Source organism: Peromyscus californicus, unplaced genomic scaffold (assembly GCF_007827085.1).
Source record: "Peromyscus californicus insignis strain IS unplaced genomic scaffold, ASM782708v3 Scaffold_19__1_contigs__length_69161282, whole genome shotgun sequence".
Lineage (NCBI taxonomy): Eukaryota > Metazoa > Chordata > Mammalia > Rodentia > Cricetidae > Peromyscus > Peromyscus californicus.
In genome coordinates this window covers 57,181,984-57,206,488 of record NW_026294491.1, presented here as the reverse complement: position 1 = coordinate 57,206,488, position 24,505 = coordinate 57,181,984, and the positions used below count along the sequence as shown (strand labels likewise).

Sequence of the window (24,505 nt, the reverse complement as noted above, 5' to 3'; positions counted from 1 at the left end):
GGGAATCTCTCTATACTGACCTTGGACTTGTCAACATCCAGAACTGTGAGAGATAAATGCTGCTTGTTCAAACCATTTTCTTTACTGATGACTTTGTTACAGCAGTCTAAAGAGACTAAGACATGAGTACACATATAGTTAACACACAGATGGACCTTGTCATGTGTAGACGTGTGCCATTATTATGGAAAATGGACACTCTGGTGAGAGCAGAACCTCTTTTCAAAGGGTAAAAATCAAAGTTCTAGGATTAGTAGTTACCTAAAAGCCTGATAATGAACATCTAACACAGACTGTCGGAGAAGCCGAGGAGTTTCCTGCATAACACGAAACCCAAGACAAGCTTAAAACAGAAAGATAATTTGGACTGAAATAGATTATGCAATAAAAAGCCAAATGTGAAAACAGAAACTCCAAGGAGAAATATCTATCGCCAAGCAGCCAATCAAATGCCGTGTTTGCTACAGACTTCACTGGGACAGATGGTTCTGGCTTCCAGGCTCACCTTCTGGTTCCAGAGGAAAAGTGTTTTTCAGAGAGGTCAAAATATTTCACTTGAAAAATGAACTGCACACGTGAGTGCCACAAGTCTGACAACGTCTAAAAAGTGTGTAAAGGATGACTTCTGCTTAGCTGGGTTTTATGAGACTCTCCCAGGACAACCTATTGTGCCCATGTTACCAAATCGGGGAAAATCAAGTTAGAAAATAGCACTTTTTTTTATGGCTTCTAAGTCTGTGGAGGAAGGCTTCTGTGATTTAGTAGGCCTTTCCCTCCTTGCTGCCCGTGACTGTGACTAGGTTTACAATATTACCTTGAGGATTTAGCATCTCAACTAGCTGTTTCCGACTCCCCGATGTAAGGAAGATGAATCATTTACCATCCAGAAAGCACCAACTGTGCACTCTTCCTAGGGCTGAGCTTCTCCTACCAGCAGGATTTACAATTGAAATAGGCTTTCAATCTCAACAGGACTACAATGTTGACAAGTGAACAAGCCTGGGGAGTTTTTCATTAGGGGGAAAAGACATATTTGTGAGTATTTCTCAGTGGCTCTCACTGGACATCTAGAAATTCTGCAGAGGTTGGTGTCCAGCCTCCTGCCAAGGAGACTAAATCCTCCTGACATGGTAGGCCTATACCCTCTGAGATGACACAGGCAAAATGCAAGATTTAGGTTAGGGACCAGAAACTCTTTCCTGATAGTCCATCTTAGGGAAGGACAGAGATCTGAGGGAATGGATTCCCTGAGGGTTCACTGGATGAGAATAGAGAGGCTCAGCAGGGGGTTATTTCATACCTCAGAGAACACTGGCAACATCTTCAGATTTGTTTTTGTCTGTCCCCAATGGGGGCAGTAAGGAAACAGTACAAGCATCTGATGGGCAGAGGCAGGTACCCTGCTGGATCTCCCTCAAAGGAAGACTTTTCCATTTCCAAGGATCAATAAAGGTTAAGAAACCCTGGTCTGAATAAAGAGCTCACACAATTTTGGGTTCACTTAAATAAAGGCATACTTGAAGTTCTTAAGGCAAACAACTACTTGAAGGCTTTCTGTGGCTCCTTCATTCACCTAACATAACCTCACAAAGTAAAACCATCCTCTTCTGTTTGTCTACTGAAGATAAAAGGGCCACTTTATCACCCAAGTAAGAATACTATAAAGATTGCCCCCCCCCATCCAAATGCTTTCCTTGTATTTTTCTGTCTTGATTTCAATGTTTGTTTTTAGAACCAGCTTAAATCCCCCTTCATCCTAAAAGCCTTATTGAACAGTACAATGATTTCTTGTCCTCTATAGAACAAGATAGTATAGATAGGACAGCAGTGTCTACATCCCTTAACAGGCATTTATTGCATTGTAGACTCACTGTATCTATGTGACAGGTCAGTTAACTTGCAAAGTCATTGCTAGTTGGGTTACTACTTCACATTGGTTTGAAAACACACAAACCATTATTGTCTTACATAAAGGAAGGGCTGCATAAATGTCTATTCACCATATCTTCAAATACAATGGACACCCACAGGTTAGAAGACTTGAGTTGCCCATTTCTCTGAGTGTCAGAAGTTGTGTTCACAAAGCTACATCCAATATATTCTTGTTTACAATGGCTTATAGACTACAAAGCCACAGTAGACTCTGATTTCTGGCCTTCATAAAACGAGAAATCAGTATGACTTATTAGAATAAGAAGAATTATTTAAGGTCATTCTGTATCATTAATGGAAAAAGGAACAATAAAATATCATAATAAAGAGAAATAGTTTTATAATAGTGAAGGGCTGTGTTATTAGTCAGGTTTATGAGTTCTGTAGACGAGTATTCCAAGGAGCATGGCAGAAATTCGATCAATTAAATGGGGTGCACATAAATTTCACTTAATAAAACTGACTAAATTACTTCTGGAAAAGGGCTATAGGGAACATAGTTTTATTAGTTCTTGAGTGGGAGAATTTGATGATCTGGTGAATACTTTTCAACTTCTAATTTGAGTTTCCTATGAAAACCATTAGGAATAGCTAGAAATAGTATGAGCAGCCCAAAGCAAAACTGAGAGACAGACGTGGTGGCCCATGGCCAGTAATGAGAAAAGTAAATAAGATTACTGGCTCCATCCAGTTTGAATGGACTTTGATAAATTATTTAGCTCTCTGTTCCTCAGTTTCCCATTGTTAAAAATGAGACTACAATGTTGTGTGATATTTTGTTTGTGTTCTGACAAATAAAGCTTGCCTGGAGATCAGAGGGCGCACCTAGCTACTAGTTAACCAGAGAGGCCAGGCAGTGGTGACACACACCTTTAATCCCAGCACTTGGGAGGAGGAAGCAGGAAGATCAGGAGTTCAGGGCCACCCTGGACTACATGAGACTGAACTAGTCTAAAAGAGAAATAGAGCCAGGTGGTAGTGGCTCACAACTTTGATCCCAGTACTCGGGAGGTGGAGACAGGGATATAAGGCAGGTAGAGACAGAATCTCTGGCCTCATTCAGTCTGAGGATTCATAGAGACAGGATCTGCCCATTCAATCTAAGGATTCATAGAGACAGGAGTGCCCATTTGGTCTGAGTTTTTGTAGAGGTAAGAAGTCTCTAGTGGCTGCTGCTCTGCTTCTCTGATCTTTCAGCTTTCACTCTCACATCTGACTCTGGGTTTTTATTTAAGACTAATTAGGATCCTGCTTCACTATAATAGTGAGAGACAACTAAGTTGGTTCATGTGTAGTTATCTAGAGCAGGGCCTGATAAAAATGACATAGAGTACTAGGTTCATTTGAGTACCCACTGCCATGCATCGTAAAGCTAATTGCATGGGTCTGCATCATACATGACTTGATAGATATTTCTGCCTTTAAAATATTTAATGAAAGAGATTTCACTACCTACAGCTTTAGTATGTTTGCATGAAAGAAAACAAGTAAATATTAGTAATCAGAGAATTGAATTACTGAGACATGTAAAAAAAAATTGAATCATATGACAGTCAGGTAAGAATGTTTGTGGTTCCCAGACATCTGTGATGAAATTGAATCATATGACAGTCAGGTAAGAATGTTTGTGGTTCCCAGACATCTGTGATGATGACTATTTAATGTTGTACTCGAAACATTAATACAAAGAATCCATGTGAAAATCTGCACATGTCTATAGCTTATTTCTTAACATAAAGGATCAGAGACTTATGATTTGTAAACATTAATTCTCTGAAAAATATATCACAAAACCTTGCAGTTAATAAAATGTGATTTTTTTTCTTGTAGAAAAATTTTATCCATTCTGTTCTAAAAAAAAGTTTAATGTGACCTTTTTATTAAAAGTGTAAAAATGATTCATTTGTTGAGTGGGAATAAAATGATGATTTACCATTCAAGTGGACATTAAGAAATGTTTTTGAAACCAGGTATTACATAAAACAGGCTAGAGACTAACTTTTTATGTCCTGTCCTTTTTGAAATGCACAAACTTGAAGCTTTATAGTTTCTCCATCTTCACCATAAATGTATCACAATTTATAAAAGACATCTTATATACATGCTTCACTTTTGCTAATTAAGTAATGCCATGGTTATTTTAGCAGTCATTACATACTATGGGGAAAGCCAGAGGCTGCATGATTTGGGGGCACTCATGGAAAGTTCCACTCTGAAACAATCTTCTAGCCAGCTCCTGTGGATGATTAATATCCTTGGTGGTTTTTCATCTTGATATTTCTTGGTCCCTACCCATAATAACTTTATGTTTTGTATTCATTTTTCTATCTATAAAATTATTGGGAATTTTATGCTGACTTCATAACCTTCAAAGAAACTGATCACAGCAAAATATCTCCCTGCTTACAGGGCACAGCTTTCCACTAACCTCGATTTTAATTAATACACTTTGAAAGGAAAGCATTCGTTACCAATGGAAATAAGCCTCTCTGAAAGACTTTTCCTACTAGCAATACCCTTTTACAAAAGCCAATTTGATTATAAAGCTCTTGAGGAAGTTGAAAGCAACTCTGCATCAGTTTTGTTTTCCTTGGAGTTCTGGATCATTCTGGATTAACATGTAATACTGAAGCACCAGGGGTGAGTTTCTAAGCTCCCACTTACATGTTCTCCTTCCTGACTGGATCGTGTGTTTCTGGCAAAAGCCTACAACTATGGCTATAACTAGACACTAGCTTTGAATGCAGAGTGTCTAACAGTGTAAGTATAGAATACGTATCTCGTCAAAAAAGCTACTCATTGAAATAAATGTGGTGACAAGAACATTCAGAAGAGGGAACATTTTCCAGTCTCTATAATGACAATGTACCCTATGGGGTTAAGTCTTAGCAGACTCATGACTGTGCCCCATTTAAAAGCGTTCTCTGTAAAGTGCTGAAAGCAATGGTAAGAGGCTAAGACTGAGCCAATGTGTAATAGACTGCCTAACCAGTGAGAGAATGGGGAGAAAGCATAACTATATTTTCAACGTCACAAGTAGAGAATGGCACACGCAAGAAATGCATCATTTACAGGAAATAGATTGCTCCAGCGATCACTATGTCACATAATGTAAGCCAAACTCACAAAGACAAGCATCACCTGCTTTCTCTCATATGTGGAGTTTAGGAAAAAAAGATATGAAATGAAAAAGTACTTATTAATGATATGGAGGTGGGAAAATGGGAGCAGAGATTGTAGAATGAGAGAGGGCAGTATGGGGGTGAATATCACCAAACATGTGACATGCATGAAGTCTATATTGCTAGGGGGAAAAACATGGTTATGACCAGGGTTCTTCTCTACTGGAGAAAGAATAGCTAGAAATACTTTGTTTTAAATAAATATGAGGAAAACTTCCCTCTAGAGATATACTACCTAGTGAGATGACAATGGAGGACTTTTACATATTACAGAGCTTCCTAGATAAAGCATCGTGGATCCATATTTAAAAACGATATGTTGTAGATATTGTTTCTTCAATGTAATCACAACTACTAACATTTTGAAAGTAGTACACAGAAGAGAATAATCCCATTCTTATATAGTTCTGGAAAATATAATATGGATATGGATTCAGGTTCATTAAGTGATTTTTGCCATTTTGCCAAAAATAAAGTACTTAATATGAAGGTGGCAGTTATCAACAGCTTGTGGTAGATGCTACATTACTCATGTTGACCAACTAAACATCCATTCACACCATGTATCAAGCAATTTACAACCATCATCTAAAAATAAGAGAGTAAGGGTGTGATTTGTGAGCCCACTGGGAATCAAATGGAAAGGCTTTCTTGTGACCCAAGGAAAGCACTTAGATTGTATGGCTGAACTACTTTAAATATTCGTTACTGTTTAATGAACATGCATTTTCTTTAATTAGACATCCTGTAAATGCTGTTTTAAGATGGGTTGACTTTCGGCCATGAGCCTCCTGGTGAATCCAGGGGACTTGTATGTATTAGCTACACATCTCAAGTAGTAAACGCATCAAGAAAAAAATTGTATGATTATTTTCACAGGTGAAGAGGGAAAAGAAAAGGCATGCAACTTGGCTGAGGATTTTCTCCTCCATCCTGTTTAAAGAGAAACTGGTGGCAATTCACTTATTCTTCTTCTTTTGAAACAGGGTCTCATGTAGACCCAGCTGGCCTGAACTTTGAGCTTCTGCCCCTCCTGCTCTCACCTCCTAAGTGCTAGGGTTCCAGGTATACACATGCTTGTTCATGTGGTGCTGGGGATTGTACGCAGGGCTAGTGCATACTAGGCAAGGGTGTTACCAACTGAACTCCACCATGGTCCCATTTAAATTCTTAATATGAAGCATTCCATACTCAAAGTGTCAATTAAAAACACCAAGAGTTAATCTACCCAACCTTTCACTGGAGAAACATTTCTTTATCTCCTATCATGTGGCTAGTTAAAGCATAGGTTAACAATGGGTAGTATTTATGAATGCATTTCCAAGTGACAGACAATAGCCACCTTAGGCTGTGCATGACTTAGATTATTTTGATGTAAGTGGGGGAACTAATAGCAATTAAATAAAAATCAAAGGTCTGCTTCAAGTTCTAGTATTATTACTCTTGTGAACTCTCAAGAGTTATCACATCTATGTGTACCATGACAGTAACTATTTACCATACAATTGCAGTTTTAAAAATTAATCTCTTTATGCCAATCCATTAAACAAGTGTGTCTTTCAAGTAAAGATGATATATTTTCGCAGTGATGAGCAATTCAGGACATCTTTGGTGCATAACAAATTAATTAAGATGTTCTATTTTGTTCGGTCAATTTCAGATTAGGTGAACACAGAAGAGGATAGGGTCACTTTCATTAGCCACCCAGATGCAGTGCAGGTAGCTTCCCTAGGAAGAAAGTGGTACCACTAAGTTCAGGGCATTCCTTCCCCTTTTTGAAACCCCAAGATTAACATAAAGCTTAGTTTCTGCAGGAGCATCATGGGCCCTCACTAATGCGTCTGATTCCCTCATTTTATCTGCTAAAGAGCTGGGCAAACTCAGTCATTTTTAGGTCTAATTTTCCCAATCCGATTGTCCACTGGAATCACTTAAGTGTATGAAAACACCAGAGCTCAGCTCCTTATCCCTAGATTCCGACTTAATGGATCTGAGGAGAAGCCAGGGTATCAGGGAACTAGAAAGATTCTGAGGTATTTCTCTGGAAAATCATTAAGTTTCACCAACTGAAAGGTAGTGAAAACTAGTTCTCAGTTTGCTAAGCCACAAGGTACTCTTAGAAGCTTAATCTTGGTTGTGGTTCTTAAAAATGTATAGCATTTCAAGCTGGCTTATAAATAACTTAGGTCCTCCTAATGTCTATTCAAGGTCTCTCCTGGGATACTGCTACCCAGGAGTCTGTTGACCTATATTTATATTTCACGTGCACAAATAGTTATACTTACAGAAGTAGCATTCTAAGTCATATAAAAAAGGTCTCTACCTAAATCTCCTATTAATGAGCCAGAAGATTTTGCTTTCTTCCTTATGCTTATTAAAGATTAAAAAAATCCTAGAAGTGTTCTATAGTGAGTAGTAGCACTACCAACTGAACTTTTGTGAAATTGATAAAAAATGGTATTATGAAAATGTTTACAAAACTATGGAAATAAAAAGGATCAAACAGGTATACACCCTATGATAACAACTATATATTTTATTGTTAGAACTGGATTTTTAAAAATTGACTTGGTGAGTGGGAATCGTAAATCACTTTTCATTTGATTCCTCTGATATTGTCATTACAAGTTTATGTTAATAAAAATGTTAAAGCTGATGAAGAAACTACCAGGTGCTGGAAATTAGACATAGCATGAATATTAATAAAGAATTAATTATTTTACACAAAAAGAGGAAGGACAGTTGTGTAGTTTGATCTGTTTAAAAGGTACCTGGCAGTAGGATCAGAATCTATCCCTGGTGCATGAGCTGGCTTTTTGGAGCCATTACCTATGGTTGGACACCTTGCACAGCCTTGATGCAGTGGGGAGGGTCTTGGACCTGCCTCAACTGAATGTACCAGGCCTTGCTGACTCCCCATGGGAGGCATTACCTTTTTGAAGGAAGGTAGAAGGGGTGGGTTGGGGAAAAGGCTGGGGGAGGGAGGGAGGAGGGAAGAGGGGGGAATCTGTGGTTGGTATGTAGAATGAATAAAAGATTTCTTAATAAAGAAAAAAAGAGGAAGGATAAAGAATTTAAGTAATGCATTCAAACTCAAAAAATGGAATTGAACACAAATTTTGTTCAATTCTTATTTTAAAAACTAGTCTGGGAGTTTGGGTATGGTGGTGCATGCCTATGATTACTCTATGCACATGGAGGCAGGAGGATCAGAAGTTCAAGGTCATCCTCCATTCCTTTATGACTGGACTATAAGACCCCAACTCAAATAAACAAGCAAACAAAAAATTAGGAGACAGATTCGGTCCTTAATTATTAATTGTTATTATAATACTTATGGTTAGTTGTTACTATTTTAATCTCCAAAGACAAAGAATTTACCTTTATTAAGCAGTGGCTACTGTAGGGCACACTGTCAGATTGCTAAAGAATTCCAACCACTTTAATGCCATCAATAAAGCATCAGTGTCCTGAGCACAGGGAAAGTTAGGAAGCAAATAGCACTTAACATTGCAGCTATTAATTACTAAAATATTCTACCAGAGGGTGAGTAAGATAACATCTCCTTACAAGACAAACAATGAATAAAAGTATAAAACTTAAACATCGTTTAGGAAAAGATACTCTGACAAGACATTTTTTTTTAAATGAATGCGTCTAGTTTCACAGCCCAGAAGAAGTCCACTTCCTTAGAAATAATCCCTAAGATAAAACAAAAATAGCTGAAAAGAATGAATTGAAAACAAGTGTCAAGTTGCTAATATCGGCTTTATGTGCTATTCCCTGAGAGAGGGTGTACTATCTATGAAAGGGGGTCATTAAACTAGTTCAAACCCCGAGCTTCTCTCAGGCCCCCAGGGAGCTCTAGCAAGGTGTCTGTCCTCAGGGGCACCTCCTCTGCCCTAGTGTCCCTGTTCTTGTGGCCTGTGATGCAGTCTATACCTCATCTACCCATGTCTTTGTGCTGTGAAGATCATTCTATACGTCTAGCTGTGTGGGAAGGTGAGTCATGGGAAGGGAGAAGTGACAAGCTGGGCTTTTGCCATGTGGAATGGGTACCATGAGAGAAGCTAACTGCACATGGGAGGTTAGGATCGTGTGGGAAAAGAAGGATAAAGACTGTCAGTGCTAATGAGAATCTTCCTTTTAAAAACACGTTCACTTCATTGTATGAAATATTTCTTATATATGTAAGAATTTCTTTCAATAGTATGGAGAAGCTATAAATAGGAGCAAGATATTTATAGTCCCAAGGAAAGGAAGATACATTTTAAATGATACATTTTAAATGATATATGTACTTATTACTACTGTTGGGAAGATGTTCAGAGCATGTATCATCTTTGTTTTTAGTAAAAGGTTTCATTCATAGAATGGGTACCAAGCTATTCTAGAAATGTAAGGTGGTAGTATTTCCAGACTACAAATTGTATGTATACACACCCATCATATTCTTTTTCCATTAATCAACTTTCCTTTAAAATCATTTTCATTTTATCATAGTTAAAATATACAATAAAAGGTTTTTAGGCTAAGTGGAATCTTCACTCAGTAGTCTATCAGAATTAGTAGAACAATAAATGTAATGGTTTTCTGAGGCCAGAATATGTAAGTGAGGTCATATTATGAGTGACTTAAATTTCATTTGCTCATGTCCCCATCTGAATAAGACTCTGGTCTTTTCAGAACTTTATATGTCCATTTCTGGAAATGTTTAGAATAAATTTTATTTGTTTGCAGCTAGACTTTCCTTGCCTTCCTTTCTAGTTCCCTAGATAGTTGGTGATCACCAAGCATTAGAATTGGGGCTGGGAAAATTTCTTCCCTGACTTAGACTCAGCTCTTCCATCAGAGCCAATGGGAAGCTCCAGACTGTTCTACTCCCTTGCAATGTAAGAGATAAAACAAAGCAGGGCCTGTTCCTATTTTCACAGCAGGGCCTCCAAAACTTTCATGAGGAAGAATGAGTTGGTCCTGGCAGCCCGGTGCCAAATCTTCAAACATGTTTCTATGAATTCAGATGATGTAGTGCTTACCATGTATGCCTACTATCTTTTTGAATAAAATTTGATCAGTTGTCTTATATTTTTATTTGTTAAATTTGGCAGCTCTCTCTAGTGTTAGATACATGTAATTCTCTCTACAGCCTCTCCTGAACTGAGGCCACATAGACGGATGGCAAAGTATCTTTCTTTCTCTGCCACTCCTTCCTTTCTCAAAACTAAAACCATGTCCCTTGTTCTTTGTGTATTTTGTAGTCATTCATGAAGATCATTCTCAATGTATTTCAGCAGGTATCTCTCTTCCGAGCTAAGCCATAGCTGCAGGATGTTAGCTTGACCTGAATGAGCATTTCCCCATTTTATTATAACCTTCCCCGAGGGCTTACTTTAGCAACTTCCATTTTGTTGGCTAGATCCTTCCAGGCAAATTAATTTATATAAAGAGGTCTCCTAACCCTATAAGTTCACTAGGCACATACAGACTCACTTTAAACCCATAATGCAAATTAGACAGAGATGAGAATTCCCTAAAGTACATAAGAGTGCTTTATGTATCTAAATATCTTAGCAACGTTCCATAAGGAAAAAAATGGCTTGGAGGCTTAGCATTTCAGAGACATGTAATTTTGACACTGTGAAAGATAGTCCAAGCCAAAGAAATCATTTGGGTGAAGTAAGAAAACAGAAACACTTGCTGGCTTAGCTTTCTTGCTGCATATGATACAATATGGTCTGATACCACAAGCGAGGTTGGAGGTCTCACAGAGTTCTCAGTAGTCATGGCCAGGAGATGGTAGTTTGTTTTATAACATGAAGCTCTTGTTTGTGTTCCTTAAAGGAAAATACATTTGGAAGAGGCATATAACCGTGTCACACAGGCTAGTTTGTCTGAGAAGTTACGAATGCAAAATCAGAGACAGAAGTACAGTAGGCAAAAGGGAATGAAGGCCAAAGGTGGAAGTCATGATTACAAAGAGGAAAAGAAGCCTGAGAAGGAGACATCAGTCCCCAACCTTGGTGATCTATTATAAACACTAGAGGAGATTTTTAAGATCACAATGCCCTGGCTACTCCTAGATGAATAGCTCATTGTCTCAAAAGATGAAGCCATACAGAGTATTTTAAAAGCCCTTTCAATGTCCCCTACACTCAGCCAGTCCTTCAATTTCCAGTTCCGTGGTTCTGACACTTTTAGGACTGGCTGAACTCTAGCTCCAGAGTTTCATCAAAATCAGCATGATGTCTGCAAATCTGGATTTACAGCAAATTCCCGAGTGATGTTAACGTTGTTGGCTCATAGGCATGTGCTTTGAAATAAGATAATCATTTATTGCTGTGTATATAAATAAACAGGTGTGAGGAGGCAGACTGAAGTGTTAATCATACAAGACTGGGTCCCCAAGTTTGGGGGCATGACAGAATGGAGAATGCCATGTTAAGAGTCACATGTATGAATGAATACAGCAGCTCTTTGGATGGATGAGAACACTGAAAGAAAAGAGAATGAAAATGACTTGTTTGCTGAACAAAAGTCATCTATATGAAAAAGAATGGAAAGCGAGCCATTATGGTGCTAAGAGTCATAATATTGCCGACAGGAATAGACAGAGTGGTTAAGGCTAACTCTGTTGAGGCAATCATAAAAATAAAAACCCCAAGGTACTTTCAGATCTAAGTGCACACACAGTCCAAGGTATGACAGTATCCTTTGTTATCTTTCTTATTCTCATTCAAAGGTCACGTTTGGGATGACGAGCTTGTAGGCAGCTCCAGATCGGCTGTGTGAAAGGCACACAAGCTCCATCACACTTCACTTTGTAGGGAGTTAGGGAGAGATTCTGTAAACTTCTAGACATGAAATCAAGATGGTTGTTTCTTTTGATAATTACTTCTCGAGAAAGTTACTTAGCAAATTCTATAGGTCTTCAGGGTAATGTGATGCTTGTTATGAGTTTACACTGGACCTAGCAATGTCCTCAGAAAGTACCCTATGCCCTTTCTTCTCACAGTGTGCTTCTTAGAAGAGAAACATTTAACATCTTTTGTGAGCTTGCTAAACATGCAATCTTAACTCATGCTGGATTTCTGAAGCAGACGACGCATCTTTAATGATATCCCGAAGTGATAACTCTACTTTATGATGCACTCATGAAGGTATACCAACTCATTTTATTTACTCAATACCAAAAGGTTTAGGTTATTATGAGGAAACTGATTTATAAATAAACTTAAAATGGACTCCAAGTCATAAAGTTAATAAAAGTAGAGAGAAGATAGACATATACCTCGATATTCTGGGTCCACAAACCTTGATCTTAAGAAATTATCAATATGTCCCTAACACCTTCATGGCTATTACTCTATAATTTCCACCCATGGTGGCTTTTGTTCAGTGTTCCCAAAGTACCCCGATCTCCTAATCAAATGTTTGTCTCTACAAGCATCTAAGTTACCTTTCTCATATAAATGCCTTCTCACTCTTCACAGTTCAGCTCACAGCCATTTCTTCAGAAAGTAGTTTTTAACACCACAAGACTTGATACCTACTCTTACAATGTCATGTATTTTTCACCCATGGTAATCTGTAATTATGAATTATATGTGTAATTTTTGTCTTTCTCAGGCAGCTAGCACCACATCTGATTTACTTCCAGCTGAACTCACAGTGGGCAATACAGCGCCTGACACTGAGCAGACACAATATTTACCTGAGTGAACGTGTTTTCGAACGCCTTTGAATTTTATCCACACGATGTAATATGTGTCTCCCCACATCAGTATGGTCAATACTGACAGCTAGAATTGAGCAATCTTAGTTGTTAAGTTATTAAAAGATCCTGCCACTCAAAGAGTGGTATAAACTTTGATGCTAAATTCTAAACACTCAGTGAGACCTGCATCTGCTGCAAACACCCAAATCTACATCAAGGGCTTTCTGAAACGGTGAGAATGCTTGAAACACATTTTTGGCTTTCCAGGACCCAGAGCCTAGAGTCTTTCCTAAGGATCTATGGGAGGTAAATCCAGGATCCCTGGGCCAGTATCAAAATCCATGATGCTCATTTTTTTATATGAAATGACACTCTGTATTTACAGAACATATATGCATCTTTCTGCATATCATGTTATTCTTCCTTTTTACTTACATGCTTTAAATAATCTCTAGAATACTTACAATAGCTGAGACACTGCAAGTGCCATATAAAATAGTTAATGAATGTTGCTTAGGGAATAATGAATATAAAAAGCCTACATAGGTATGTGGTAGAGTTACAATCTAACGTTTTCCACCAGTGGTTGGTTAACTCTCCAGCTTCTGAGCTCATAGACCTCACTCTGTCTGCAGTTTTTGTGACAACAGGGGTGAGTTAGATGATCATAGGTAGGTACTATCACTTTGCAGGGTAGCTCCTGAGAGGGAACACCGGCTGTTCCATTCCAAATACTTTACATAAACACAGACTTTTTTTTTTTTTTTTTGAATGTAGCTCATTAGGTACCTTTCAGAGGCCTGGATTGCTCAGCACGACAAAGAATGAGTCTTGATTTCAGTGAGGAACTCTGAAAACTCACAGATTACCATACCACGTTAAAAGGCACGCTACAGTCCCTTGTGATTTTAGTTTCACCTCCCTCAGATAGTCTCGCTCCCATGTGTGCTTCCCGTGTGTCACGGTCTCTGATGCGCTTAATGTACCTGGGAGAGAAGAGCTCAGCATGGAGATGGCCATTCAGTACCTGCAAAAGAGCTTGAGAAATGCTACTTTCTAAAAGAGCTGGATCTAATTTTACTATTTTCAGGGTTTGCTGAATGACTGTAATCAGCTTTAAGTGTCACCAAGTGACTGGCCCAACTCTACAGGATGAAGTCGAGGGCTTTTCAATGTAGAATGGTTACCCAATAATCTGCCACACACTTCCTTGATGTTTCCCTACACTAAGCTATTTTTCTGTTAACATTTCCAATTTGCAGCAAATACATGATAGTCTAAATTCAAGTCATGGATTAAAAATATTGAGGCCCACCTTAGGTCTAACACAGGGACATCTCAAACTCTGAAGTGTGTATAGAGAAGAAACTGAAGTGTAATTCATGATTTTGGGGGGGATAATCTAGAAGTTTGCAATTTTCAGGTGTCATCTTCAAAAATTTTTATGTTGAGCACAACCCATGAATGTCTGAACATCACTGAAATAGGTCTGAATATATACTGATCAGTTCTAAAACTGAATTAAAAGCAATGTGGCCCAATCATGTTGCAATAGCCAGTGGGTGAAAAAATTCCAAATGTTGCCCAAATGTATTGTAAAGAGTTGCTGTACTAAAAATTTTGAAGTTGAAACGATGAGAGAAAACTCATTACAGTGAGTTATGCCTTAAAGTAGCAGAAGAGGCAAAGGTTTGTCTTCTAAGGGGTGCCGGGAGGCGTTAGGCCCATCATGCATGTCTATCACATCACTGACTTCCTTCCCACTTCTGTTCCTAGCCACTGGTGTCCTGAAGCCTCAAGGAACTCCTCAGACCAGCTAAGAGTAGTGAAATGAGAAGAAGAGTGTAGAAAATTAACCCTCCCTCCCTTCCCTTTTTATATATTCATTCATTTATTAAGAGCTTCCTTTAAAATATTGTATTAAGCAAGCTGGTCCAGACTCAGAAAGACAAGAATTGCAACCTCTCTCACATATAGATTTTTAAAGAGGATGTGAGTATGTTATATACTATAAAACTAGATAGGAGACTGTGAGGGAGGGGGAAGGAATACAGAAGGGGTAGCAATAGACACATGTGACAGAACAGAGAGGAATCTACTGGAGGTGTAAGAACGCAAGAAGGTAAATGGGGTACAGGGGAGCAAAGGCAAAAAAAGAATCAACATAAACAAACTTTTCTAGAAGTTCAATAATGAAATCTAATACTTTGCATGCTAATTAAAAATATTTTAAAAAAGCACAGTGTATTAAAAACAGCAATGTGCATAAGTATATACAAACATAATAGTTTAATTTGATTTAAAGTAAGTCTTTGCTGCAGCCAGTGAGCAGGAGGTAGGCCCCAATACTGAGAATGTTTGATCACAATTTGTGTACTCACAGATTAAGGAATCAATAAATTCCTGGTATGGATGCTAGGATTCATGTACAGTAATTTAGTTAGGAATCCATGATCAGTGTTTTTCAATAGCATCATTCAAATCTACTGAGAATCCATCATGATAACACATACTACATGTAGGAATGTCGCCTAACACTCATGAGAGAACTTTGCTGGGTGACAAGAATTCCTGCAGTTTCTTGGCCTGGCTCTGTCAATGTCCTTCAATAAAAAACAAAAAACAAAAAACAAAAAACCTGACACCTAAATTGATGGTGAGATCAGTCAGTCACTAACCTGTCTTCAAAGAATTAGCACTGGAAACGAGGTCTCCTGAACATTTCTCCACTTTGAATTAGCTCTTGGTATCTCATCAGTTCTTGCCCCTCCCCACCCCTTGGTGCTAGAGCAAGCCAGAAAAGCACAAGCTTCCTTGACACATAAGCCCCTGGCTCAAAACCTTGGGTCACCTCCAGCTTTCTCACCTTTAGCTGATCCTAGAGGCAAACTCCCGTTGGTTCTTAGCTGAGGGGACACGATATCAAAGGTGAAGTCATGCGCCAATGAGTAGTTTGCTCAATTTGTAGCATCTGTCATGTTAGGTAGAGAGCTGGTGTTTGCCCTGACTGGAGTGCCATCCTGCCATCTTTTTAGGAGCTAGTCACTCCCAGGAAGCAAGGGGGTGATGTGGAAATGGTTCGCTCCACCTTTCTCTCTCTCTCTCTCTCTCTCTTTCTCTCTCTTTCTTTGTGAGAACATTTCAGAAAATGGTAAGACCAATAGCGTGTTGTAATTAGGCTTTTGAGCTACACAGCTCTGGACTTAAGTCTGAGCCTGAATATATGCACTAACTTGAGGATCACAAGGAAATAATTGAAACTCCCTGTTTTTTTTCCCTATAAAATGAGAATGCGATTTATAAATTTATATAAGCTAAATGACACATAACATCTGGAAACCTTTAGGATACAAAGAAAATATTTAATATGGTAGCAACTTTTCTCCCTTTATTGAAAAGCAGAATCGAAAAGGTAAGTTTAAATCACAATATCTGAAAATTTATATATATGTATATATGTATATGTATATATATATATATATATATATATATATATATATAGAGAGAGAGAGAGAGAGAGAGAGAGAGATTTTAGACTGAATTAGGAGTAGAAGTAAAAACTGCTGACCATAGTTGTTCAATTTGGCTCTAGTTCCCCTTCCACTGAGATCAGAACTATATAATTAACTGCAACACCTTCTAAAAATGGGTAATGTACTTAAGAATGTACTTAAGAAGCACTGTCCTCTATTGATGGTCAGAAATGTGTATCTTTGCTCCTATTTATAAAGGTGCTATTCTGATGTACATACTGATTGTGAAATGTGTCCAGATATATGGAAGTTGGTGTAATTTAAAGGGAGAGATAGATAGGCTGCAGAGAAATCCAATCTGAGTTACTCCTTTCTAGTAGTAGCGAAGTTGCTGAGATCTAGGACCCCTTTATCTGCACTACATTTGCTTTAACTGTACGGAATTGGGGCAACATGAGAATTGCCACTTCTACGGGGAGAAAGGTGAGATTACAATGACTTGTCTAAGAAGCAGGGACACATGATCTGTAACCACCCAAGCTGCCTGCATGATAATGAAAACATTTATTACAATCTAGCACAGCTCATAAATACAGAATTGTTTAACAATTTGCAGGAATTTTACTTAAAAACTCAGTCTGGCCCCATAGAATTACTGTACCTCATGTGTCTATTTAACAGTTGTATGTGTACGTAGCCACATTGTACGACTTTACCTAACGTATATATTTAACTGTTGTGTATGCACGTATATACATATGTATTAAGAGTTTTTCAATTATGAGGTTAAAAAACACTTTAGAAACATCTGTAAAACATAAATAATATCTTTAAAATGGAAGCATGTCACAAAGGCTGATAATAATTTTGTGACACTGAATGAACAATTGATTACTAAACTAGTCAATAAGTATTCACTGTAAATATTGTCTTTAGAGATGTAGTCAAGGCTGGGTAAGAGAAAAGGAGTGCACAAAGGAAGTGAGACATGGCCCATGGGCTCAGTTGAGGCTACCCCATAGAGATCAGTACCAAGTAAAGATTACAGAATTCATATTATACATGTGATTCTGATCTTACAGCTTTTTCTGTATTTTCAAAGCCTGTATCAATCTGACTGCCTCTGTGGTTCTGTAGGCCAAGTGCTGCTTTTTTCAAATTGGGTATATTTAATCTCCCAGGTGGATTTTTCCATTTTGGCCAATTTATGTGACCCCGCTTGTCTGAATCACATTTTCAGGATTATTATGTTCACCAGATCTAAATCTTTCTGAGTTCAGAACAGGCTAGCTGTTTTAGTACTTTGATCATCACAACTCAGGTTTTTGATGACTTCTCCCTGTCAATCAATGCTTACCTATCATCATTCCATGTCCAGCCCTCACCTACTGCCCCTTTGAAGCCAAGTGATTGACAGTTCCTTTTCACACTGTCCAGCTGCTACTATTTATCTTGCCATTTCCCCAAACTTGTGATTCCTTCCTACTGCTGGATTTTCCCAGCATAGAAGTTTTTAATACTGGATAGAGGTGGGAATACTGGTAAGATAGAGCTGAACAAAATGAATTAAAAAACTAAAATGTACGTGTGAAATTTCCCCTGTCTTCTTTAAAAACAGTAGTGATCAAACTTTTGAGTACCAACATCATGGAGATACACCTCGGGACACATGGCCACACATGAATTCAAATCATTTAAAAACAACACACAATCAAAACAAGCCATCTCATTTTACTCTCGGCCAGAGAGTTCTGCTCCTGTTCTAGGTTTTTGTGGTACTTACAGAATTGTGTTTTATACTGCATGAGCACCTGTGATTACGTCTAGTCTTGAGAGGGTTTGTTGTTCTTGGAATACCTCAAAAGGCTCATTTACCCCAAGATAGCTTAAAGACACCCTCCCCATTGAAGCCATAAACACAGACTCAAATCAGCACACTTGAGAAAAGATGAATGATCGAATAAAGCTAAATAAGAACATTGGCCCATATGTGATAGTCCTGTCCCTTCTGTGGGTAACAGACTAATTCTATTACTCAATACACTTGCAGTGAGTTACACCTTTTCTTTATGGTTACTCATAGAGTTCTGCCTATACATCCATCAACCATCCAATCAGTCAATCAGTCAGAAAGTGTATATGGAAGATGTACCATAGGCCAGCATGGTGTTGGCTCAAGAGTGCACACAACAATTGCAGAGCCTGTGCTGGCAAGTTACTCTTGCCTTGGTGAATGAAAATGCTGACATCTACTACCTTGAAACTCACTGGAAATAACAGCAGTTATATTGCCATAATTCAATCTCATGTGCCTAGAAGACTGCGCAGAAAATCATACAGGCACAACTAATAACTACTGGATGAATAAAAAGAATTCCACATAGATCGGTATTGTAAATGTCAAGATGATATCGCCACACCATCAAAATGTATACAGCTGCTGATTGGATGATGTCCTTCCACTTGGATAGTTCTGCTGAATAAAGGTGATTGAGACCCAACTAATTATACATATTAATGACCTGCAAACTTGACTCAATAGGGAAAACACACTGAAGTGTGACTATGATACAGCTCAAATCTTTCTTTACACGGTTGACACCAAAGAGAACTGGGTTAGGACTATAGGTGAGAAAGACCACCTCTCCACCACATCCTTTCCTTAGCAAGCAATGATGGTGATGGCGAAGGAGCGGGGAAATGAAAAGCATGCTGCCCAACCACAGATCTCCATCATGCTTCCTCAGTAGCACAAAGCAGACAAGCCCTTCACCTCATGTAAGCTAATGACTCATCTTTCTGCTTTCCTTAAACCTCAGAGGGGCTGCTCAGTTTGGTAAAGCTGAGACCCGGGCAGCCTCTGGATCCCTGCAAACAAAGTACCATGCTCAAAGGAGGCAAGGCAAAGCTATCATTAGTTTTCTAACCATACTAAATTGTTGCTTAACTCAGGAAATACGCATTTTCTCTTAAAAGTCCTGAGGAAGTCATTTGCATTTTCTATACTGGTGACTGTTAAATAGATAACTGGGCATTGCGATATCCTGTACTGGTCTTCCCAATTCTATGATCTCCATAGAAGAGCACACACACACACAGACCCACATACATCATTTTCTTTTTGAGGAACACCTGTCTTGGGAGTTCTTGGAGGTGTAGCTTCCGAGCACGAATAGGGTCAAGCACACAAATGGTGCAGTGAGTCTTTTGGAAGTCACACTTGTCCCTGAGACTTCAGTCACCTGCAGACTGCATGCCTCATCGGCTGCAGCATCTCAGTCCTGACAGTGGAGAATGAGTTCAGGAATCTCACTGAGTGTCAAAATTTGACTTGAGAGTCCAAACAGTACAGCAATTTAATGTTGAAATGCCTTGTATTTTCTGCTGATTGTGAACTTTTTTCTTTACTTTTGTTATTTGGCAGCTGTAATCAATCTTCTTTGGGTCTGGGATACTTTATGGGATAGGAAGGGCATACTAAGGAAACTAATGCATCAGTTAAGCACACATACCTGTTCTGATTCATAGAAAATTCCTACTTCTTTTGCTATGCAAGCTCATACACACACACACACACACACACACACACACACACACACACACACAATTCCTGGAATCCCTGCCACATTCATAACCCACAGACATAACCACAGGGCAGCAAAATTCCACAACCACACCTGTAAAAAATTCAAGCCAGGCGGAAGATGCGAAAAGGTGGATATGATACCAGGTGAATGTGTAATCAGTAATAAGAAATACATTGAGCCCCATTATGAAAAGAAATCCCCCAATTATTCAGGACACCCCCTCCCCCTTCCATCCACTGATTTATTAACCCTGAACAAAGATGTAACTGCAGGGTCTCAGAAACTTTTTTTTCTTTTTCTTTTCTTTTTTCTTTTTTTTTTCTTTTTGGTATTTGATTTGGCTTTGAATTTCTTATCTAGTTGTACCGTTCATTGCACATTTTCTTTGCTCAGTTGCCCATCATTTCCCCTCCACCCCTCCAGAAATGAAAGAAGCCGTAGCCTCTGAGCCTTAAGGATGAGACCTCTGCATTTTCTTTGCTTGTTTAGGGCAAGAAATGAAGTGCCGCCTCTTTAAGTGGCAGAAGCATGCAGGAGGAGCATACCTTTAATTTAGTGTTGGGATACCTTACTTGCACCCTGGCTGTTGTCTTATTGGAGACGGCAGCCTGCCTGAGATCCTCTAGCACTGAAATAATATCATCCAGCACGCATTTCTTATCCTGATTTCTCAATACACATAGATGGGAAAAAGTATAATTATAGCCCTTGTGGTTCACCTTCATTTCCAGCACGGCTCGGTGGGTCTGCAGGATCCCCTCAGCCTGGAGCAAAATATTGTCCCCGGGTGAGGAGAGGAGGATCACCCTGCCATACCTCCCAGGGGTGTGTAAGTCCGAATAGAGCTGGCTTTTGGACTGGTCCAGGGGGAAAAGGCTGCTGGCTAGGCTGCGCTCGATCTTGGCCAGGCTGTGGCTGGGAGCAACCAGGCGCTCCAGGTCGCCCTCGGTCTGGAAGCGATTGAGCGCGCTGAGGCCGAAGGTGATGGTCAGGACTGCCGGCACGGTGAGGAAAAAGACCGGGTGCCGGCTCACGCACAAGCCCAGCCTGTGGCAGAATGACTGGAGCCCTCTGCGAAGCACCTGCCGCAGCATCCTCCACCAGATCCAGCTCGCAGGCGCTCCCGGCCGTCTTAAAAAGCACATGTGACATGTGTAAGCGCTGGGGCTACCCCTCTCTCCCCCATCCCATTCCCCCCACCCCCGGGGATCAGCCCCCCCCCCTTGCCACCTCCGCCACCGCCTCCTCCCCGCCCCCTCCCCGCGCACACCCCGCAACCACCGCTCCGCCCGGTCTTCCCCCGGCCCCACCTCCATGCGCTCTTACTACTCTTTCAAACACTGCAGCAAGTTGCAGCAAGGCCCGCAAGTCTCAAGTCTCGGGAGCGCGCGTGGGGGCCCCCCCCGGACGGCGGGCGCTGCGGGGGGTGGCAGGGCCCACCCGGTGTCCCCGGCCTCCCCGTGCCCTGGCCGGCGCGCGCGCGCGCGCTGCCTCTCACCGCATGAGCCGCGTCCCCTAGCTCTAGCCCTTCTTCATGTCGCTGCTGCAGTCCCCCCGGCCTCCCTCGCTGGAGGTGGCGGTTCTGTGCGGAGCGTCCCACAGATGTGGATTTCCTCTCTGTCCCGATGGGGTTCGGTGTCTCACTGGGACCATGTGCCTCGCGGTGTTGTAAGAAGCAGACATGTGCCCCGTGGCGCGGAGGGAGGGCGGGAGTAGAAGAGGGGGGTGGTGGTGGTGGTGGTGGCAGCGAAGCTTTTCTCTTTTTAAGATGCTGACAGTTATTTTTAGAGTTTTGTTTTCCTTCTCTTCCCGGCTGGAGTGAATGGAAGAGGAAAGGGTGATGGAGCTGCTGGCCCGCGGGAGCAGGGACCATCAGAGCCTAGGAGGGAGGGGCTCCACGCCTCCTCCAGAGGGCAGATTTCAAGCTCCTCTTAGAGCCCCGTGCCCTGGAATTCTGTCTTTTGGCCAAAGAAAAGGGAGCAGAGAGGATGATGCTGCATTTTCAACATTCCACAAAGCAAATGCTTTCCTTGCAACACTTTCCAGGCTGCCTTGCCACAAGCTCTAAGCTGAGGCCTGCCAGAGACCCCATCCATGCCAGTGCTTGGGGCTCCCTGGATCTCTTCATCATCGCTCTGGAGGTTGGGGAGGAGGCATTTACCCATAGAAGAGTGTGTGTGTGTGTGTGTGTGTGTGTGTGTGTGTGTGTGTGTGTGTGTGTGTGTGTGTGACACAGGGAGTGTGTCTTCTTCCTAAGTATTATACTCACGTTCTGTAAGCTTGAGGGTTCAGGACCTAAAGTTTTTAGTACTGGCTTCTGCCCACCCCACCCCCAACTCCCTTTCCTTATCACAGTCGCTTCAGGACCTTCAGTGTAGGATAATTTTCTTCTGTCAACCCCATTTCAGAAGTAAAACTTTCAGAGACGCAGCTGGCAGTTTCGCCTGATGAAAGAGAGCTAGGTGGGCAGGGGGCAATATATACTGCAGATCTTGCAGAAAACGCTAAGTCTCCATCATAGAGAAAGCAAGCTCCCACAATGCTGCCCTCGGTACTCCTAAGGCTAGGGACCCTCACCAGCAGACCAGATCAGTTTCAAACGTGTGTGAAATTTTAAAGCTGCTAGGGTATTCATAAGTTCCTGCTTGGGGAGCGGGGGTGAAATAAAACAAACAAACATGCAAACAAGATGAAGAAATTCTGAGAACAAGTTGTGCAACTTGATTGTGAACTGATTTTTCCAGTTCCGAACGACTTCCATAGAGAAGACAGGGTCTCAAGGGATGCTTTTTGTTCACTTCCTTGGTAACAACCAGGGACCCATTTTTCCATTAGATGCTTACAGGGGTGTACATCTCAGCACACAAACAAGCTAATGGGCCCATCTTCTAAATAGATACTTTATATATTTATTTTTCTCCATTAGAAGTGATCCCTCAGCTAATGCAGCAAATAAAACAGCCTAGTCTAAGAGAAAAGATAATATTTAAGAACCAGAATTTATAGGACTGGGTAAATGAGATTGTAGAAAAATTCCAGCCTTATAAAACTGGAAACGATCCTGGTGACTGTGTTGGGAAATAGTTTCTGTAATATTCTTGATGTCTCACTAGGCAGTCTAAGCTACAAACTTCTTCACATCTAAGGCCTTTCCAGATGTCTTGGAAGGTCATTCTACTGTTAGACTGCCACTCCTTGTGTTCAACTGAATCCAATGTCTTTGCAATACTCCTCTCTCTCCCTCAAAGGGAAGCCTTTTTTTCCCTCCCTATCAGATTTTTACACCATTTATAATGTGTTCCATCAGTGCTACATGATCCAAAACTTTTGGTTACGCAGAAAAAAAAAGAAAAGTATTTATATCGGGGTTGGAGAGATGGTGCATCAATTAAGAGTATATATTGTTGCAGAGGATCTGGGTTCAGTTCCCAGCACTTACCTGGTGGCTCACAACCATCAGTAACTCCAGCTCCAGGGAAACCATTGCCTTCTTCTGAGCTCCACAGGCACCAGGCATGCATGTGGTACACATGCCCATATTCAGGAAAAACACTCATATACACAGACACTAAGTGAATCTCAAGTATTAGAATATCTACAACCATTTTCTTCAGTCTCTTTATTATATTAAATATACTTGGTCAGATTTTTTGCATGCATTTTTCTAAGAAACTGTCTTAAAATAACAACAGTAAAATTTGGGAATGGACTCTGTTCAATAAGTTGCATATTCTGTTTTGTAAACAAGGACCCTAGACAGTAGGGAGATTAGGGGACTTCGAGGCTACACCCAGAGTTAATGCTGAGGCTGGAACTGATATCTGGGTATTTTCTTTCTCAGTGCATCATGTTTCCACTGTTATCAACAGTAGACCTCCACCTCACTTCTCACAATACACAAGTATGCCACAGTTATTCTGTGCTACCTTTTTCTTTGCTCTTTCTTCATTACCTTGTCTAATAGATCCATCATAATTTGGAGGAAAGAGTATAATATATAATTGACTAAAAGTGAAGTATAATGGCTTGCTAAAATGAATGACTGTTATAAATAGACATCGTGTAGAATTATAATACATGGAAATACATTCATTCACTGTTAAGTGAAAATTATATGCAGTATGAAGTCACCTGGAAAGATAAAGGCATATATTCACAAATGAAAGATGGCATTAAAATGTTTCTATTTATAATTTGATGATGAGATTGATGGTGATAAAATAAAAATGGCTTAATTTTAGACATTTTAGATTGTAGAAAATTTTAGAAAGTACTGAAGTATTTTAGAAAGTTTTAGGAAGATGACTTCAAACTATCATCCAATTTCTTCCATTATTAATATATTAGTACAGTGTATTTGATATAGTTATTTCTTCAGTTTCTAACTCATGTCCTTTTTCTGTCCCAGGATCCCATCTACAAACTCACATAATATTTAGTGGTCATGTTTCCTTTGGTGTCCTTTAGTTGGGACAGTGTCTCAGACAGTCCTTGCTTTTGATTGATCTACTCAAAACTTTTGAGGTTCATGGGGTCCTTTAGAATTTTTCCCTAGTGGGAACTATGGGATATTTCTCTCAGGATCAGATACGATTTGATGAAGGAAGAGCATAGAGA

General features: G+C 40.0%; 1 protein-coding gene across 3 annotated transcripts in view; it reads right to left on the bottom strand.

Annotated features, from left to right (window-relative positions):
- Ptchd4 (patched domain containing 4) overlaps window positions 1-22,041 on the bottom strand; it is a 204,011-nt gene extending 181,970 nt beyond the window's left edge. Inside the window, exons 1-2 of one of the 3 annotated variants that reach the window (XM_052745379.1) lie at window positions 21,387-22,041; window positions 20,434-21,019 (exon numbers count right to left, since the gene is read on the bottom strand). In XM_052745379.1, the coding sequence (XP_052601339.1) occupies window positions 20,434-21,019; window positions 21,387-21,391 (591 nt within the window). In that variant the 5' untranslated portion in view covers window positions 21,392-22,041. Of the gene's footprint in view, window positions 1-20,433; window positions 21,042-21,386 lie in introns of those variants that run through there. The other 2 variants (XM_052745378.1, XM_052745380.1) reach the window with 2 other exon arrangements.
- Window positions 22,042-24,505: the final 2,464 nt, after the last annotated feature.